The sequence below is a fragment of the Phymastichus coffea genome, unplaced genomic scaffold, assembly GCF_024137745.1.
Source record: "Phymastichus coffea isolate CEN01 unplaced genomic scaffold, Cenicafe_Pcof_1.1 PCOF00037, whole genome shotgun sequence".
Lineage (NCBI taxonomy): Eukaryota > Metazoa > Arthropoda > Insecta > Hymenoptera > Eulophidae > Phymastichus > Phymastichus coffea.
Window position 1 is genome coordinate 2,311,484 of NW_026706848.1, and position 22,270 is coordinate 2,333,753.

A 22,270-nucleotide genomic window follows, 5' to 3' on the forward strand; every position below is an offset into this window, starting at 1 on the left:
ACTGGTTTATTGAGTAAACAATATAAAGGTTTATTTGATGTTTTAGCTAACTGATCTCACATTTATTTGTAATATTTTTTAAAAAATTTTGTTTTGATGTATAATGATGCTTAAGGTACCGGTTTTCTTGGCATAGTAGAGGGGATACATTTAATTGTGTGTCTACCTGTGATTTGTTTTGGTATAAAAGGTAGCAGACACTGTTTGATTTGCATTATTTCATAGTCGTTGTCTGATTTGAATTTTGAGTATTTGAACGAATGTTAAGTTATAAGATGAGTTTAACAATTTATTTTTGACTTTATTGTGATATTTGATTTGATTGTGAATTGCGAATTGAGGTAAATGTTTTGTTAGCGTGATTTTTATTTGTTTGTGTTTATATCTGTAACTATTCTCTTTTTGTTTTTTAATAAAGATCTGATGAGGTTGGATATTTACCAACGAAACACACGTGTGTAACCACCTGAGATGATTGTTTGATTATTTTTTTACAACGGGTTGGCTCTAAAATTGGATTAAAGAATTTTTTGTTTTAGTAATAAATGTTAAAAAAAATTAATATTTCATATTTTTTTATGAAAATCTGGCTCATTTCCTACAAACAAGTAACAGAGTAAACATTAACTACTAACAAGTAACAAGTAAACATTTTTCATTTCAGCGAAAATGGTCTCTGTTATTTTTTTGTAGGAAATGAGCCAGATTTTCATAAAAAAATATGAAATATTAATTTTTTTAACATTTATTACTAAAAATTTGAAAAATAAAATTTTTTGTTTACGAGTTCGTCTCTTGTAGCCGCCATATTGGAGCCGCCATGTTGGATTTTACAAAGGCGCACACAGCATCAGAAAGTAGATATCCTAAGCTTTAAAATGAGTCGTTGCACGATTTTTTTGGTCAAATCAAATTTTGGACACAGCAGTGATCCGGTTGACATGGATCGTCCCATATAGACCCATTTTAATCGCTACACCTGGATTTTTCGAATTCCAAGACAGATAGGAAAAAATGGTTCAGATAAAAGTTGTAGGGGACGAAAGGGGCCAAACAATGGTTCTATCAAATTTGACCTTGAACTTGACCTTTAAGGTTATTTCAAGGTCAAGTGGTTTTTTTGAATAGGAACACCTATTTTTGACCCCGGATTCGGAAAGAGCGGAAAATTTCACGTTCAAAACCATATTGAGACATTTTATTCACGGTCATTTCAAGGTCAAATCAATGTCAAACTCCGAAAAATCCATTTTAAGTCGTTTTTCCACGAGTCACAGGCTTAAGTGGTTCAAATTGATCGTTGATTTAAAACGGAAACCCATACACCCAAAACTTTCACATCCTAGTAAATAAAAATCGAAATTGCATATCCGAACCCCATTCTCTTCATAGCCTCACATGCTAAACTGTTACACCAGACATCCCCCAGTCCCACACATCTCTATCCCATGTATGATGTTTGTTTAACGGAAACTTCATGATCATTGAAGCTTCTGTTGTAAATGTGTCAACCTTACGTTTAGCGCTACCCAGAAACAACGACGTGGACGTAGTAAGGACTGTTTCCTTTGGGGTGCTTGAGTGAGTCCCCGTGCCTCTCACTGTTCAGGGTGCTTAATTAAAGTGAGTCCCTTCGCCTCTCAATGTTCGGGGTGCTTGATTTAAGTGAGTCCCCGTGCCTCTCACTGTTCGGGGTGCTTGATTTAAGTGAGTCCCTTCGCCTCTCACTTATGTGAGAGTTATTCGCCTCTCACTTCTCCTAAAGCCAACGTCATGTCAACGTTCTCGTTGGGCGCGTAGTCAACCATTTCAGAGGCAGCTATTAATTATTATTAAATTTGAATAGTAAAATGGTATAAAAAATAATAATAATTATAATATTCACCCGTATACGGTCGCGACCAAAAAAGAAAAATGTTCCTAGATTACGGTAACTTTATCTGACTAAGTGTATTTGCCACAAGTGTTCCGATTGTCACACTTTTGTAATTGTAAGTTTTATAATAAAGTAATAATCATTAAATTATTTCTAATTTGAATTGCACATAATACTAAAACTTGCTTTTATTTTAAATATTGTGAATTATTTCTGTTCAAACTTAAAAAATACTAATATTGATAATGTAATCAATAAAAGCACATTTACAAATAAATTCTGTTCAGTCAAAGATTCTTGTAATAATATCTGAACTGCTGACCGATTTTAATATTTTCTGCACCTTTTTAATATTAAACTTTATTTTTGATAGTTTGATTCTAGAAAAAATAGCTTTGATGCTTTTTGTACAAAAAAGAAATGTTGCATATTTATTGTTTCGAAAGTTATGACTATTCTTTTTAAACAATCACATTATTTACAGCTCATATCTTCAAGTTTCTCATAACTTTCGAAAAAATAAATAAAGATACAACATTTCTGTTTTTTACAAAAAGCATCAAATTCGTTTTTTATAAAATTTACAGTTAATAAAGTGTGACAAACGTTTTTCTTTTTTAGTCGCAACCACATACATGCGAATATTATAATTATTAATATTTTTGATACCATTTTACTATTTAAATTTAATAGTAATTAATGGCTGGCTCTTAAATGGTTGACTATCAGCCTAAAAAGATTATTGACACGACGTTACTTTTAGGAGAAAGCTGAAGTAATTATCGTGGTGCGACAATCGGAAATTAGTATTTCAAGGTAGGGGCGAAGGGACTCACTTAAATCAAGCACGACGTACAGTGTGAGGCGAAGGGACTTACTTTAATTAAGTAATGTAACTAAATTTACGATCAGTTTGAACCACTTAAGCCTGTGACTCATGGAAAAACGACTTAAAATGGATTTTTCGGAGTTTGACCTTGATTTGACCTTGAAATGACCGTGAAAAAAATGTCTCAATATGGTTTTGAACGTGAAATTTTCCGCTCTTTCCGAATCCGGGGTCAAAAATAGGTGTTCCTATTCAAAAAAACCACTTGACCTTGAAATAACCTTGAATGTCAAGTTCAAGGTCAAATTTGTTAGGACCATTGTTTGGTCCCCTTCGTCCCCTACAACTTTTGTCTGAACCATTTTTTCCCATCTGTCTTGGAATTTGAAAAATCCAGGTGTAGCGATTAAAATGGGTCACCCTATATATGTAGACACTCGACTCGCCCATTATTTTTATTTCCTTCGTGTTGATTCAATATATATTGCATTCAAAGGTAATTTATAAAAATGTATTTGTGGAAACATCACAAAAACCGTAATTTCACTCAAAATTATTATATTCATTATAATATTATTTTGAAAATCTATTTAGAAATCTCGTTTTCACCTGTTATTCACTTACGTACATATATATATATATATATATATATATATATATATATATATATATATATATATATACTGTTTTTATCAATAATTCAATATTGCATTATATTTAATCTTGAATTTTATAATAAGACAATGCGTCTTCTCTATCAACTTTTAATATAACCAAATAAAAGCAAAAGAATAATGCAGAATGCAATTTCAAAATTGTAAGATAGTATTTACGCCCAATGTCGATAAGTTATCTATACGTACTCGCGTGCGCGTGTGTGTATATTAAATATCATGCTTTTGCGTAAGTATAGTAATAAATAATTTCACAAATGAATGTTTAATTTCTATTTTTTTTTAATTTACTTCATCATAAAATAAGAGAATAGATTGATACGTGCTATCAGCAGCTGGACTTTTATTTAGCCGATAAATAAATTTACAATTATTCGCATTATTGATAATGAAGATTCGCACTTCAATATTAATTAGTAAGAATATGTTAAATTGCTCGTAATCGCTAATCTAATTATCAATTATTAGAAGCTTTTCAAACTCTGAAAGGTTCCCGTTCTAAAAAAAATAATCTTTTGTTTTGATTCTTATCGGTGTGACCGCGCATGACTAATGAGTTCGCGCGCGAATGACATGCACCTACATGCAGAGCAAAGATACTGCTATGCTATTGTCTCTTGACACATCGTTGTTCGGCAATCTTTGATTTGTTTTTTGAATTGATTAACTTTTCTTCCACGTTTGTGAATTCAAGTGTGTAGGAAGTGATAATCAGTGTGTGAAAGTTGTTACTAGAGACATTTTCCGAAAGTACACATAAACAAAAACAGTGCCGCGGAACGTCTTTTTTGTAGGGGGTTATAAACTTGACGACATCGGTCGCGTTTTCTTGCAGATATCTGTCACTATCGTTATTAGATTCAATTGATAATTTTCTCCTTCGTTTCTACTTTTGTATATTTTTAAATTGTTAATAACGATGGATTCAGTAACGATAAGATCGTACGACTACTGTCAGTATCGTGGATGTACAGCATCAAAAACAAATACTAGGATGCATCGATTCCCGAACCCAGCAAAGCAACCAGAACGTGCTGACATGTGGCATACAAACTCAGGTAAGTTGTTTTTAATCAAAATTTCATCTCGTTGTCTTATTTTGACAATAAATTGGCTATTCGCCCGACACAATGTGCAAACACGTGGCCACTGACGAAGCATTGTTGCGAATTCAGCGATTTTTATATTATTTTGAATTCACGATTTTTTTTATTCGCTTACAAGCGACAGTCCGTTGCTGTTCGCATTAGAAGATATTAGTAACTTTTTTTGCTTGTTTACAAAACTAAAAAAAAAGCACTCATTTTCACTCGATTTTAACGATTCTTTTTTTTTAAAAAACTCACACCGCTTAGGTTATTTTTTTTCGCATTTAGGAAAGACGAAATCACGTCGTGTCGGGTATCAATGGAAAGCTCTCGTCTAGCCCTATCTTATTTTGATGGTGAAATCAAGTTGGGATTGATTTGAGTTGAGCGCGCGGGTGTACTGCGGGTCACCTCGACGGTCAGATAAGCGCGCGCGGGTCTCGCCGACCGACCCACTGTCATATATATATATATATATATATATATATATATATATATATATATATATATATATATATATATATATATATATATATATATATATATATATATGCTAATTTCAAATATACTTCTTTTTTCATAAATATCTTAATGTGAACTATCAGTTGCTCAAATTCGTTTGCTGTAAAAAGTTTTTACGAAGTTTTCACTGATATTTCAATAAAACGTTTTCAAATGTACTCACGAAAATTATCCAATTACCTTGATACGTCCGTTGCATAATTTTACACTCAAGCGAATGATAGTTCATGTAGTTATCGTTAATCAACGGTAAGAGCTCCATGCGATGAAACAAATGAAGTGACCCTTACAAAAGATAATGAAAATTTTTATAAATACGTCATAAAGTGTTGTAAAAAAACATTAATTTCTCATTGATATTTTAGATCATTTTACAGTTTACGGCTTAATTAAGTTACATATATAGGTTTCGGTAAACAAATTTCAAGTAAGATTTCAATCCCTTGCTCCATCGAGAAAAATTAATCCTTGAACAAGTTCTCCGACAATATGATTATATGCAAGGTACATTTAGTGTTTAGGTGAAGATAAAAAAAAGTTTAATAATCTAAAAAAAGTTAGCTTGGGTTAAAACATTTGTTATTTTTATATCATTTGTTCATGCGCCAATTCAAAAACTGTTGTTTTAATGTGTTTTAATTATTTTATTTATTGTCAAACTTATATTCTGATAATTCTCTCTCTCTCTCTCTCTCATCGCAGTTTATTTCATACACATACACATACGAGATGTGATCAAAAAGTAAGGTGAATTTTTATTTTTCTCAAAAAATATTTATTTATTCATCAATTTTTATTTTATCTCCTTCAAAGTAATCCCCCTCGGATATAATGCACTTGTGCCAACGCTTTTTCCAATCTTCAAAGCATTTCAAAAAATCATTTTTTGTGATCTTGTTTAGTTCATCCTTCGATGCCGTCTTTATCTCCTCAATCGTGGCAAAACGCCGTCCTTTCATGGGCCTCTTCAGTTTTGGGAACAAGAAGAAGTCACAGGGGGCCAGATCTGGGGAATACGGTGCCTGTGGCATCGTTACTGTGTTGGTTTTAGCCAAAAATTCGCGCACAAGCAACGATGTGTGAGCAGGGGCGTTATCATGGTGCAAAAGCCAATTTTTATTTTTCCACAAATTCGGACGTTTCTGGCGGATTGCTTCGCGCAAATTGCGCATAACTTGCAGGTAATATTCCTTATTTACTGTTCTACCATGTGGCAAGAACTCATGATGCACCACGCCCCTGCAGTCAAAGAAAACTGTAAGCAAAACCTTTACATTTGATCGAACTTGGCGTGCTTTATTTGGTCTTGGTGATCTAGAATGCCTCCACTGGGACGATTGAGTCTTAGTCTCAACGTCATAACCGTATACCCATGTTTCGTCACCTGTTATAACCCTGTTGAGTAAATCTGGATCATCGTTGACGTCATTCAGTAGCTCTTGGGCGATGCTCATGCGACGTTTCTTTTGGTCGAAATTGAGCAATTTCGGAACAAACTTCGCTGACACACGTCTCATGTCTAAAACACTCGTCAAAATTGATTGGCACGAACCAAATGAGATGCCAATATCATCAGCAATTTCTCTAATGGTAATTCGACGATTTCCCAACAATATTTTCTTCACTTCTTCAACATTCTCATCAGTTGTTGGTGTGCTGGGGCGTCCAGAACGAGGTTCGTCGTCGGTGTCTTCTCGGCCTTCTTGGAAGAGTTTATACCACTTGTAAACATTTTTTTGGCTTAAAGTAGACTCACAGTATGCCACTTTCAGCATTTCAAGTGTTTTGGAACATTTGATTCCATTTTTCACACAAAATTTAATGCAAACTCTTTGATCCATGTTTTTAGACAGCAGCAAATCGTGGAGCACGCAAAACACTTCTAACCTTGATGCCTCTCACAAACAAACCAAACATACTACAAAGCTGAAATTTGGAACGTATGTTCTAGACGAGTGTACCGACATAACCAAATAAAAAAGTCGAAGATCGAACGGACGTAGCCCGCTAAATTTCAAAATTCACCTTACTTTTTGATCACACCTCGTACATATAGATAAAGCGAGCTAGCGAGCGAGCGCGTTGTACCTATATATCTGTCCTTGTAACATCGTTCGTTATGAGAAAATACACAAATGCGCAAAGATAAAACAATTGTCTGGTCGTGGCTGTGTCCTTTATAGACATAAGTTTATTCTTTCTTATACGGCATGAAAAATCAATAGTCCAGTCGAATTTGCACAAAAAAGTTTGAAACATGGATGTGAGAGGTGGACGAAATATTATTACTCAAATTGCTCGAATATAGTGAACTACGTGGTATACTTTGCACCTCAAATTTCGCGGGGCGTTTTGCAACATATATGCCCTTGCATGCCCTTTATTTAAATAAACCATGTTTTTTTATGTAATAAAAGTCAACAAAAATTATAACAACAACCAGAACTAGTAAAACTATGACAAAGGAATTAAAGTAGTTTGATATCCGTATTTCTCACGATTCGCTATACCAAATTAAAAAAAAACGTCAAAATCGGTTGATTAGAAGCCAAGATAAATGGATGTAAATAGCGCGCAACGATTTTAAACTCACCGATTTAGTTTTTGGTCGGCGCGCCGAGTTCCCCCCACCACTATCACTTTAGCGTCGGAGAGTAGATTTTTCTCTTCTTTTTCATTTAATTGTGAAATATATATACGATTTACGTATTTTTTGTTTAAAGATGTATAAAGTAATTGCTTCAACAAATACAACGGTATTATTATTTTTTTTTTAGCAAAATTATTGTTCAATAGCCTTGAATAGCTATTTGACTTTGATACTTCATAACTCTGAATTTAAATTGAGCATGTGAGACGTTAAAAGATTCCTTTTTTAAAATACTTTACAGTGAATTTTTCAAATTTTGATTTCATGAAAAAATCGCGTAGATATTGCATTTGTTATTAACATCAAAATTGGTCGGTTTTTTCAAAAATTCATACGGGTTGATAAATGAAAAAAAAAGATCTATTAAATCACGGGATATGATAGTTCGAGTCTTGAAGTACATGGAAATAAATCAAGACCACTTTCAATGGCCTCTGAATAAATCTATATTATAGCAAAAAGGCTTATCTCATTAAGCATCAGCCTTATAAACGTTTGCGATAACTCAATAACTGAAAAAGGTATCGAAATGATTCTTTTTTCGTTTGATTCGTAACAATGGACGTATTCAAAGAGTAAATTGTTGATAAGGTGCACTAATATTGTCCAGTTAAATTTCAAGTGCAAAAAAAGCCTTTTTTGTAAAATTTTTTTTATTTATTTCGCCATTGCGGCTGGTGCAAATTGAATTTGACAACTTTGAACTATATCATTTTATAGGAAATTTCACGCTCTACAACTTCACTGTCATGTATATTTGTCGTATCTATCGTATTTTATGAGTAAAATGGGAAAATGTGTCGAGGAAAAACCATTTAGTATACCACGTTGTTTACTATAACATTTTCGAACAATTTCAGCAACAATATTTCTTCCACCTCTCACATCCAACTTACTCACTCACGTGTTTTACGAACAGATATCAAACACGACAAGGGGAAGGAGAAGATCGTATATATATATATATATTGTGACGGTAAACGTCAAATTAGCGCTGACCACTTAGCTTAATTGCTGCATGTGAGGGCAGCACCTGCCGGGGGGACAGAATAGGTAACGAAGGAATTCGGCACGCGAGCAGACGGAACGCGCGCGACAAGATTTGAACCAGTGAAGCATCGACCGTAGCTGAGTCCGCCCGCTTCCGTTATTACCGCCGCCGATTCACGTGCCCTAGTCATCTATACGCTTCGTTAATTAGCAACCAGTGATCCAGGATTATAGCCGCCGAGGGGTTGTCCAGCTTCGAGCCAGCGGCCAGATCCAGAGAGAGTGTGTGAGGTTTCGCCATCGAGGGCGAAACCGGTGTGTCCGCGCATTCGCGACTCGCGAACAAAACATTAAGCGACTGTTCTGTGCTGTGCGATTTGCTGTGATTTTCTCCGATCGCCCGCAATTAAAAGGTAAGCTGGCCAGCTTAATTACGCGATCGGAATTGCATGTCGGATAAATAACTTTCGGTATTCGATGCGTGCATGTAAGGCTCTAATAACAGAGAGCAGCGAGCGTACCGGCAAAGCGTGTTGTCGGTGAGCGAGCGTGCATGTAAACAAACGCGCGGGCCGACCTTTTGTGAGTTTAGAAAGATAATAAAAGATCCAATTGACCCCACTAACAAGTGTTTTCATTAATTCTCTCTTCTCACATAGCTTCCACTCAATTTAGTTTAGGTTATAAACGATAATCGGTTGACCGGCGTATGCTTTCTCGTGCTCTCCCGTAATAGTAGTGAGCATTAACGATTCACGCGTGTCCCAGTAGCATAACCACGCGACATAATAATTAAACGGTTATACCCCGTTACAATATATATATATATATAAATTACAGGCTTCATAAATTGTTCGGTATACATAGAACTTCTTATTCTTGGCAATCATTGTAAATGTTGCAAAATTTTTTTAATTTCAGGCAATACAATTCGACACTTTGCTCCATCGTCTGTGCGTACTGCTAACATCTGTGCAAGACACTTCCGTGATCCAGAAGATTACAAATGGAGCGAAAAAACTCAGACGTTCGAGTTGAAGAGCGATGCTGTGCCAATTCACTGGGAATCACCTCGAGCTCAAGCTGAAGTTGTGCAGCCGATGCTACCACCGTTGCAGCAAATAGAAGTTGCGGTAGTACAAGTGGAACCAGTTCCAATGGACACTACTGAGGACCAACAACCATCTATTCAACAGCCAGAACCGATGACAATTGACAGTGAGGTACATGATAGAATATTTGGCAAAAACGTAAGTGAAAAACGAGATGCTGCAGATGACAATTTTCCTGAAATGTCAGATAATATCACTTTTCGTAAACATACAAATGATGCAAAATACCCGTCTGGTAAAGATATATTTTTTAATATTAATGAAGAAGAATCTAACGAAGCTTATTTGAATTTTGAATTAGTAAAAACTAACAATACTAATAATGAAACCACTGCTAAAACTAATACAAACAAGGAAAATGTGCATCTAGGCATGAAAATACTATAGGATTAAGAAATAAGAAATTTTCATGTAAAGAATTATGTTTTTCAGAGTGTGCACAGAACACTCGTTTTTTGCATCGTAGAATACAAAACTTAGAATCGTTAGTAAAAAAATTGAAAGATGAAAAGAAAGAGCTTATTAGGCTAAAGAAAAATTTAGAAATGCAAAATATTAGATTAAAAGCCCGCGTTAATATTCAAATTAAAAATAAAATTGAAGACATTTATGATTTGATGAAAGACAAACAATTCGGCGAATCGCGCAAAACTTTCGTATAAATGCAATTTAAATCAAATTCCCGTAATGAAAAGTATACACTCGAAGAACAGAATTTGTGTAAAATAATTTATTACCATTCTGCAGCAGGTTATGAACAATTGCGTACATTAGGAATTAGATTAGCTGGTGAATCTACGGTTAGAAGCTGGGTTGCGGAATTAGATCTTAGACCGGGTTCGAGTAAGCAGCTGTTAGATAAAATAAAAATAAACTTGAGTGAATTACCTGAATCGGATTGTGTATGCACGCTAAAGTTCGATGAAATAAGTATTAAGAGTATGGAGGAATATTCAAAAAAATATGACGAAATTGAAGGTCTTTAGGATATGAGCGGGACTCTTAGAAACCGTGGAATAGCGAAACATGCCCTGTTATGATGTTTAGATAGTATCAATGCAAAAAATCCTTGGCGTCAAATACTTTCTTACGGATTTAACAATATTATTTAATTTAACAATGACTGGCCTCATCTCATCAAACGTTTATTGTATCACTTGAGAACACATAAGTATATATTTGTAGGTGACAAAAAAATTATGTCTTTCCATGACTTATTAGAGACTTTTCAAATAGACAGGTCAATCGATTCTGTTAGAAATAGTACATATTATATCGTACGGCACTAGAAATATTATATAAGTACGCGCTCTCCAACGCTAAGCATGGACAACGCGACTCACCGATACACACATGTATGTATCCCCTCCAGTGCGCATCACATTGTCGGTGCGAGAGCGGCAGCGGCCGACTCGCATCTTTAGATATATAAAATCGTGCGTCCGTCTCACAAGCACGCTGAGCATAGGCTCGCAAATGTACATACATAATTAAAGTTATACATTAAATATAGTTTCTTATCTTCTTAGCACTAAGAGTTTTATTTTTCTTAACATGGTAACAGAGCGTGGTTAGGTCTTATCACTCCTTATCTAAGTTCACCCTCGGGAAAACTTAGAAAGGTCAAATTCGCCGCAACAAGTGTACACGTGGCAGAAGCGGGTAAGCAAGAAAGAGGATCCGAACACGAAGGAACGTTCTAGAACCGACAAGAAAAAAACATGGCAAGAAAGTGTGAAATCAGTATACCCGTGTTTGATGGGCAAGATTATAGTATGTGGAAAAAGAGAATCACACTGTACTTGAAATTCAAGAAATGTGAAGAGGTAATACGCAGACAGAAAACAGACTCAGACAAAGATGACTGGGATGAAAAGGATGTGAAGGCCATTAATCACATCTACAGTGCTATATCAAACAAACAGTTGGAATTTGTGGGAGATGTATTCTATGTCTATCTAGTCGAAAAAGAAAAGAACAAAAAGGTATTGGATATTAAATGGATTTATACAAGAAAGTCTGACGATAGATTTAAGGATAGGTTAGTTGTAAGAGGCTTCCAACAAACTGATGTAATTGAGGACATATACTCTCCGGTGGCTAAAAATCAAACGTTAAAAATTCTTTTTTCATATTGTTGTCAAAATGGATTAATAATCGAGCAGATGGATGTTGAATCTGCATTTTTGAATGAAAAAGTGACAACGGAGGTATATGTCAATCAACCGAAAGGGTATGAAGACGGAACTGACAGAGTACTAAAATTATCAAAAGCATTGTACGGATTAAGAGAAAGTCTAAGGGACTGGTATGAATGCTTGGATAAGTTTCTAATGAGTCTAGGGTTTAAGAAAAGTAATGTTAAATTATGTTTATATATACTTGAAGGAGAGAAACACATAATTTACTTGTTAATTTACGTTGATGATTTATTAATCTGTTGCAAAGATGAGAATGAGATTCGAAGGATTAAAAAACCGTTAGCTGCGAGATTTAGAATGAAAGATTTAGGAAAAATAAAAGAATATCTAGGAATTAGTGTAAATTATGATTATGAAAAATGCGAAATGAAATTAAGTCAAACTAAATATATACAATCATTAGCAGAAAAGTATAATATAATCAATAGCAGGTCATATAATACTCCAATGGAAACGAATCTAAAGATTGAAAAAGGTGAAGAATGTAAAACTGATATAAAGTATAGAAATTTGATTGGTGCGTTATTATATATAAGCTCAGGCACGCGACCTGACATAAGTTATAGTGTAAACTACTTAAGCAGATATCAAAGTTGCTATAGCGAGACACATTATAAGTATGCTTTGCGTATACTCAAGTACTTATATTTAACTAAAGATTTAAACTTAACTTATCAAAGAAATATTCTAGTTGGTGTTATGGAATGTTATGTAGACGCCGACTGGGCAGGGGATTCTATTGATAGAAAATCGACTTCGGGATATGTGATTTTTATGTATGGAAATGTGATTGATTGGAAGTCACGAAAACAAAAGTGTGTTACAAAAGCATCTACGTATGCTGAGTATGTTGCGCTGTCAGAAGCTGTAAGCGAATTAAAGTACATTATAGAACTGCTAAAAGTGTTCAAAATTAAGTTAAGTGAACCAGTGAAAATATATGAGGACAATGTGAGCGCAATAAGTATAGCAAAGTTTGGAAACTTTACGAAAAACTCAAAACATATCGAGATTCACTATCACTTTGTACACAAAAGCGTAAAAGAGAAGAAAATTGGAATTATTAAAGTAGACTCGAATAGCAATGTCGCGGATATATTCACTAAAGCCCTATGTAAAGAAAAGTTTATAAAATTCAGAACACTATTAAAGTTAAACTAAAGCGTACGATATAAATGTAAGGAGGCGTGTTATAAATAGTACATATTATATCGTACGGCACTAGAAATATTATATAAGTACGCGCTCTCCAACGCTAAGCATGGACAACGCGACTCACCGATATACACATGTATGTATCCCCTCCAGTGCGCATCACATTGTCGGTGCGAGAGCGGCAGCGGCCGACTCGCATCTTTAGATATATAAAATCGTGCGTCCGTCTCACAAGCACGCTGAGCATAGGCTCGCAAATGTACATACATAATTAAAGTTATACATTAAATATAGTTTCTTATCTCCTTAGCACTGAGAGTTTTATTTTTCTTAACAGATTCTTCAAACATTAGCTTTTTTGAAAATGAAGCACTTTAGCCCTAATAATTTTGATTGCATGAAAGCAGCGTTGGATTTTCAACTTTTAAGTAGGAGAATGGCATCTGCAATGGAACTTGCAGGTAAAGCTGGCCAACGAAATGAGGTAAATGGACTGAAATCTGATCCATTGCAAGATTCTGTGGAGCTCATTAGAAGATTAGATAAAGTAATTGATGCTTGCAATGTTTATAAACTTGTCAATCGTGAACAGCAGAAGCGTCCATTATCAGATCGCAATCCAGAAATGCAAAAGCTTCTTCAAGAATTTGTCTCATGGTCTAAAAAATGGAAAACACACAAAGTAGTTAATAGTAAAAACGGAAAAAATGTCGAAATTTCAAGGCCTCCATGTTTCAGGGGTATTCCTCTGACCGTAACGGCATTGTTAGAATTATATAAAGATTTAAAAAAGTCATTTCCCGATTTCGAATAAGCTGCCGGTCTTTGCAACCAAGATAGCGTTGAGCACACCAATTCCAAAGTTCGCGCGAGAAATGGACAGTGTCCAAATCCAACAGCTAGAATGTATCGTTTAACTATGAAGCACCTTGTTCAGACTATGTTGATATACGTTCGTAAGCGAGGTAATGAGAAGATAGATGAAGCTCCTTCCTTGATAGATCCTAGTTTAAAAGCTACGAAAAATGATAATGTAAATCCGTTATTAAATGCGTTACTAGATTTACCTGGGGGTTTAGAAACACCGGAAGAATTAGCAGAAGTAAAAGAATTCGCAGAAATATTACAACATTACGAAATAATGGATATTTTTGAAAAGAAATATTTGTACGAAAGAAATGCTATTGATTATTTGGCGGGCGTTGTTGTAAATGGGCTCTTGAAGAAAATTAAATGCAAGCAATGCAAGATTGAATGTCTAGAAAATGCTGACACTTCAATTACTGATGACGAGTATTATATTTACCGTAGAGAATATCAACATTCTGATGAAAATCTTCCTCAAATATCTTACTTGAAAAGATATATGGATTTCAGCAACATTATCTTAGTCTTTGGCACCACAGACAATTAATTAAGAACTTAACTGAAGTAGTAGAACAATCAACGAATATAGAGTTTCCCGAATGGTTTGATAAAAATAATCCTTGTTATAATCATAGAATACATGCTTTAAAATTTTTGTTAAGACTTAAAGTAATAAAAATCTGTAGGGATAACAATGAAAAGTGTAACGAAGAATCAAAAAAGAAAATACAATCGAACAACGAAAATAAAAATGATAATAAAGTAAAATCAGACAACCAAAAAATGAATAATATACTAAATCGATAAATTCTTTTAAAAATCGTTAATTTTACGTTAAATTAGATTAGCACAATATTACGTTTTTATAAAGTCGTATTTTATAGAATAGAATGTTTATTGTTGCTCATGTACAGTCTTCTCGGCTTTTTACATTTAGATACAAATATACAAAAATACTTACAAACTAGGTTAATATGCAAAAAAAACAAGAGGAAATCTTAATGTGATGTAATTAATGATGTCAACTCTATAATTGAAATTCCAGGTGCTTCAAAAATGAATATGGTGGAGATTGCACATGGTATTAAAAATCCGAAGAGGGGATATGATTCAAAAACGAATTTAATTATTCTATATAAGTCATATAAATCTTCGTTCGTATTTTTATATATTTATTCCATAAAAAATAATTTTCTTAATGTTTTTGCATTGAGTGCACACATTTTGCCAAATACATTAGTATTATTAGAATATTAATAAAATACAAATGTGATTTTAAATCTAATTATTTAGAAAATGTAATTTTAATAGTATGGTATCATAATTTTATTTTATAGAAAAACGACTGATGTATAGATACATTTTGTAATATTAAATCTTTCATGCTGTAAAAATGTAACTCATATACTACCATAATAATGCACTTACACTAATCATAAATTATCTTAAGATATAGTTGAAATATTTCATTAAAAATAAGAAATTATGTAACTAAAATATAATACTCAATAATATTAATGTCATTACTTTTTTATTACCATTGCAATTTATTGTAAAAAAAAATGTGTCGCTCATTTCATAATATTGTTCCAAAACATATATTTTATTTAAATTAATGTAACAATGTACATAAATGTCATTATGTATTATGAATGCTATTAATATATATAGTATGTATCCCTTAAATTTTGTTTCATTACTTTGTAACTGAGTATTAATTTGAAATTAAAATAGTAAAATGTTATCTAGAAAAGATATTCATTTATTTCTAACAAACTTTGAATATTTTGTAATTTCATGTAAATAATTTATTTTATTGGTGATTTACTTGGTCTACGCCAACTTGGAAAATCAAGAAATTTTTTTTCGAGAAAATAGCAATTAAAGTTTAGTCGAGTGCGTACCTGCCTACCTGCGCCGCGTGCGGCCAGCGCTCGAGACCGTCAGCTGAAATATTTACAGCGGCTATAATATTTCAAATAGCTCTATAAAATTTTAACAGCATACTCTCGAAATGTTGTACTTTCGATTTATGCAATAAAAAAAATCGATTTTTCGACTCATCTATAGGAGGATCCCCTTAAAGCTGATCACGTGAGCATGCGCACTTGACCACCATTGTATTGTACATATTAGACAGCATCTTATTTGAGTTAGTTGAGCGTGCAGTCAACACGTAGCCAACAGTTTTTTGTGCTTAATATACAAATTTTATCTGTGATATTTTGTTTGTTTACCTAATTTTGATTATTCAAAATTATAAGTTTGCAGCGCTACTCATCGGTTATAAAAAATATAAGTGATGCATGTTTCAATCAACATGTATTTTCAGTTAACCTTAAAGTAACAGTAAACAGCGTCAATATCAGCAATATTATATCAAATCCATTTGGATTATAAATGCAAAGGTAACTGTATTATAATTATGCTAAAATTAGTTCAGATTCATACGAATTTGAAAATTTTCGTTCGATTAAAATTCTGTAATATTTTATAGAATAATAATCTGCAGTGCAAAATTCTTGCAAAATAATTTTATTTTTATATCTAATACTAATTTAATTAAATTGTTATCTAAAGTATCTAATACAATATTGCACATATGCACATGAAGTACAATTTTCTAAAGGATCAATAATAATTTCTAGAAAAATCTACAGTAAAAAGAAGGCCAACTGTAGTGTAATCAATACAATAAGCTTAATTTCTGAATTAGATATATGACACATGTTTGTATCTTTTGTAACATAAATTATTATTTATATACCTATAGCTACTATTCGATTAAATAGATTGTTGACTACCACATTTATTTTTTCAGATTTATTCGTATTCTAAGGATTGTGGCTTGTGCTGATATAGTGTTGGTGAGTACATTAATTTTAAAACACTGTGATTGTGTCAAAAACTGTATTATTCATTATTATATTTATGTTTCAGGTTCTACTGTTTGTCTAGATTACAACTCATTTGTTAAATTATTATACGATTCCAACACTATTAGATTCTGACATTAACATAATGTTATATTTATTGAAATTGTAAATATATTTTTATATCTAAATAATAAATGTACTATATTTATTTATAAATATCTATACCTCGCTTAACCTAACCAGACCAAACGAAACCAAAGCTTAAACCAAACAACCCAAACGAAATTAAACTAGATTTGAAATTAACCCAAACTAAAGTCCAAAAAATAAATCAAACAAGATTTTATTGATGTCGAAAATTTACAGGATTTCGATAAGTTCTCAAAATTGTATAATTTAAAAGTGTTTTAACTTTATATTCATTTGACGAGTTAATAATTACTAAATAACTTATCATTAAGAATTTACATTATGGGCAGAAACAAACACACGGACATCTAAGCAGATGTTGCTAAAAAAAATAGACGAATCCGTGAAAATGAAAATCAACGTCGTAGACGACAAACGACTCGGCAATGCATTGCTGATAATAATCGTATTTCCAACGATATAGTTGAAAAAGATTACTTAGGGCTGATGAATATTTTATGCATGCACTGCCAAGCAAAACATTTTGAAGATGAAAAAGTTTCTAACAAAGGATTATCTTTCAATGACTGTTGTAGTCATGGATCAATAAAACTAGAAGAATTTCCGGATTTTCCACCTCAACTTAAAACATTGTTCAATGGAGATCACGATAAATCATCAATGTTTTTCGAACGTATACGCAATTATAATAACTCTTTATCTTTCGCCTCATTTAATGCTAATTTAGCCAATTTTCAAGTGCGTCGATCAGGACCATATTGTTTTAAAATTCAAGGCCAAATCTATTATCAAATGAATACAGCTTTATATCCTGACAATGGCGAAAGTCCTTCATATGGTCAACTTTTTATAATAGATCAAAATGAAGCTTTAGATTATCGAATTCAACAAAATCCTCTTATAGATTATGAATTAATGTCAATTCTAGACACAATTATTCGCAATAAAAATATTTATGCTAAATCGTATGAAATGATGAAAGAAGAAATACGTGCACAACAATTAATAAATGATATAAGAAATGATTCATCACCTTCAGAACTGACGTTATTATTTTCATTGAAACCTGGTCAAGATCATCGTCGATATAATTTTCAAAGAGTTAATGAAGTTGCTGCAATTTTTTCAACAACTGCTGATGGAGAAATACCCGAATCATATATTACCATACGAAATAAAAATACAAAACTCTTAGAAACAGTTAGTTCCTTGGATCCAAACGTAGAACCATCGGTTTATCCTTTATTTTACCCATATGGTACGCGTGGTTGGCATCATAATATGTTTGACGTTAATTCTAATCGTAAAATCACATGTTTGGGTTATACTAAACATCGAATAGCTATTAGAGAAAATGAATTCAATCCGATTATAAGAGGGCGTAGACTATTTTAACAATGGGTAGTAGATAGTTATGTAAAAATTGAACAAGACAGAATTCAGTATTGTAAGAATCACCAGAAAGAATAACGAGCTGATACGTATAAAGGTTTACATGATTACATGGCACATAGTGCTAATGATGTTAATGGTCATGTAAGCAAAACTATAATTCTTCCTTCATCATTTACTGGTTCACCTAGGTATATGCAACAATGTTATCAAGATGCTATGGCTATTGTAAATGAAACAGGTAAACCTGATATTTTTCTCACAATGATATGCAATCCAAATTGGCCAGAAATATCAGAAAATGTATTGCCAAGTCAACAAGCATCTGACCGGCCAGATATTGTAGCAAGAGTTTTTGATTTGAAAAAAGATCATTTACTCGATATGGTTGTAAAGAAAAGTTTCTTTGGTAAAGTTGCATCTTACGTATATGTCATTGAATTCCAAAAAAGGGGATTACCGCACATGCATTTATCGATTATATTAGAACAAGGGTACAAAATAACTACGTCTGATATAGTTGATACATTTATATCAGCTGAAATACCAATTAAAATAAGAAATCCACGTCTATACGATATCGTTATAAGAAATATGGTTCATGGACCTTGCGGTAATTGGTGCATGAAAGAGGGCAAATGTTCAAAAAATTTCCCTAAAGAGTTTCAGCAAGAGACTACTATGGATGAAAATGGTTATCCGTATTATCGTAGAACCGATACCGGCACTTCTTACAAATGTCCTAATGGGCATAAAATAGATAATAGATGGGTGGTTCCATATTGTGCTAAATTATTACTAATTTTCGATTGCCATATTAACGTGGAAATAGTTTCAAGTATTAAAGCTGTGAAATATTTATACAAATATATCTATAAAGGTCATGATGCTGCTACCGTAGTAATTGGTCAGGCAGAAAATGGTGCCACTATTGAACATGATGAATGTCGTAATTTTATTGAAACACGTTATGTTGGTCCTGTGAAAGCATGCTATCGAATTTTAAGTAAAACACTGCAAGATAAAAGTCACAGAGTCATAAGATTACCAATACACTTACCTAACGAACAATCTGTAATAATTACACAGAATGAAGATGAAGCTTCATTGATAAACTGTTTAAATAATTCCAGTAGTATGTTGCTTGATTATTTCACTTTAAATGCAACAAATGAAACAGCAAGACAATATTACTATCCTGAAATACCTAAATATTTTACCTACAAGAAAAGAAAAATTAATGGTAAAGTCACTTCTTCATGAGAGACTCGAAAAAAACATTTTAAATGTATAGGTAGAATGTTTTCAGTAAGTCCAATGCAAATTGAATTATTTCATTTAAGATTACTTTTACTTCATGTGAAAGGAGCTACAAATTATAACGACTTAAAAACAGTAGATAATGAATTACATCCTACTTTCACATCAGCCTGTTTAGCATTAGGAATTATTGAAGATGACGATGAATGGAACAAAGCTAGGAGAGAAGCAGTTACTTGGATGATGCCAAAACGTTTGAGACATTTATTTGTTCTTATATTATTACACTATCAACCTATTTATCCAGAAAAATTATGGGAAACATTTAAAGACGCGATGTCTGAAGATTTTTCACGTAATAATGAATTGAATATCAGTTACCAAATGGCCTATTCTAAAATAAATGATATTTTGATAAAAGAAGGAAAAAGTTTAGCTGACTTTCCGACAATGAATCAAAATGTTATGATTCAGATAATGATCGACACTAATGATACCGATGAGAGAAATCATCGATTACAAATTGGTAATGAACAATATCAAAAATTAAATGCTCAACAAAAAGAAATAGTTGATAAAACTATTGAAGCATCACGTTCTGATAATTATACTGGGCCAACTTGCTTTTACATAGATGGACAAGGAGGTTCTGGAAAAACTTTTGTTTACACTACTATTTATAATCTTTTATATCAGACAATATTAAATGTTCTACAATGGCATATACTGGTATTGCTGCAACATTGCTGCCTCACGGAAAAACAGTACATAAAACTTTTGGGTTACCAGTTCCTATGTTTCATGATTCATCTTCTAATATTAAAATACAATCTAATGAAGGTATACTTTTAAAAAATACTAAAGTATTTATTTGGGATTAAGCCCCGATGGCTCCAAGATACGCTTTGGAAATAGTTAACAGAACATTACAAAATTTGATGGACAATGATTTACCATTTGGTGGAAAAATAATGATTTTAGGTGGTGACTTTAGACAATTGCTTCCTATAAAGATTCATGGAACGCGTAATGAAATTTTAAATTTATCTATCAAAAACTCGCAATTATGACCATTATTTTCAATATTTCATTTAAAAACGAATATGAGAGTTCTACCACATGAAATTGAATTCGCCAAATATTTATTGGATGTTGGTAATGGAACTATAAATGATACAGATAATAACATACAGCTTCCACACCACTGTATACTACCTTCTAATGAATGCATTGTTCAAAACATTTTTGGAAAGTTAATTAAAGATAAAAAGTTTGATGAAATTAGTCATTGTGCTATTTTGTCAGCCAGAAATGCTGATGTAGACGATATGAATAATAAAATTACCGATTTATTAGATAAAACTACTGAACACATATACACTGGCATAGACAGCACAGAGAGCTGTGAAAATGGTAAAATGGGAGAAGTTCTTTTACTAGAATATCGTAACTCATTAAACCCACCGAACTTTCCTCCTCACAAATTGCGTTTAAGAAAATTTTGCATAATCATGTTAATAAGAAATATTAATCTCAGTGAAGGATTATGTAATGGAACAAGATTACAAGTAATTGATTTTTCTAATCATTTACTGAAATGTAAAATATTAACTGGAGATAAACGCAATAACATAGTATTTATTAATCGAATTACATTGTACTGTGAAAATCAATATCCGTTTACTTTCAAAAGACGACAATTTCCAATTCGATTAGCTTTTGCTATAACTATCAATAAATCTCAAGGACAAACTCTAGCAAAAATTCGTATCGATCTTCGAAGAGATGTTTTTAATCGTGGTCAGCTTTATGTTGCGATGTCTAGAGTGCGATCATGGGATTCATTGAAAATTTATTTAGGAAATCAGAGACAAACTTTGAATGTTAAAAATTATGTTTATACAGAATTGTACCAATGAGATTATTTTTAACAATTTACAAATTCTAATTATTGTGTTATTAACATTTTATATTGCACGCTATTAACATTGGGCGCGCGAGGCGCGCTGTGGTGTTCTAGTATATATAAAACTATAGTTACACAGCGTTATTTAAAATAAAATACATCATACATCTATTTTTGTCTGATCAAATAATAAAGGAAAACTAATTCGCTTTTCTCACGAACACACTCCGAACAGTACCTCCTGGGTGGTGTGGAAACCTGTCGACCTGAAAAGTTCAGTATCCCATAAACTATTTGAAATGCAATGAGATAAATAATTTACCTCGTGATAATTTGGCGACTGCTAATGACAACAAAAATTCTTATTGTTGTAATAATTATTCATATGTATATACATATCATCTTGCACATGTATTATATAACGTGTATACGTTTGATGTCATGATGAACGTGTGGATTCAAATTTTCACGATAATCGAACAGAATTAATTGAACATGAATGATTTGTTCTCACTATTATCTCCAACCCTTATTAAATTTCATTTTTCCAGAAATTAAATTTTGAAATGCATACATATAGAAAAAAAAATTTACGTTAAAGCGCATGCTTAAGAGCACCACTCGAATATGATGATAAATAAAGGACCAGTAAATAACAGTAAAACGTAATAAAAACGCGAATGAAACTTTATAGACTAAATTAATAAAAAAAATATTTTCAA

At 32.6% G+C, this 22,270-nt stretch overlaps 3 protein-coding genes across 10 annotated transcripts in view; 2 read left to right on the top strand and 1 right to left on the bottom strand.

The window, feature by feature from the left end:
* The window catches only part of LOC131663660 (alpha-(1,6)-fucosyltransferase), a 553,369-nt gene that overhangs the window by 470,535 nt on the left and 60,564 nt on the right, over positions 1 to 22,270 (bottom strand). The window contains exon 3 of one of the 8 annotated variants that reach the window (XM_058934180.1): positions 19,443 to 19,602. The exons of the other annotated variants lie outside the window; for them this stretch is intronic. The gene's annotated coding sequence lies outside the window, so the exon portion shown is untranslated. The remainder of the gene's footprint in view (positions 1 to 19,442; positions 19,603 to 22,270) is intronic. 8 annotated transcript variants of the gene reach the window in all.
* Positions 18,494 to 20,712, top strand: LOC131663668 (uncharacterized). Its single transcript, XM_058934199.1, has 4 exons — positions 18,494 to 19,625; positions 19,677 to 20,288; positions 20,339 to 20,482; positions 20,525 to 20,712. The coding sequence occupies exons 1-4, from the start codon at positions 18,494 to 18,496 to the stop codon at positions 20,710 to 20,712; spliced, it is 2,076 nt and encodes a 691-aa protein (XP_058790182.1).
* LOC131663669 (ATP-dependent DNA helicase PIF1-like) lies at positions 20,746 to 21,561 on the top strand. Its single transcript, XM_058934200.1, has one exon. It carries the CDS (start codon positions 20,746 to 20,748, stop codon positions 21,559 to 21,561), a length of 816 nt encoding a protein of 271 aa, XP_058790183.1.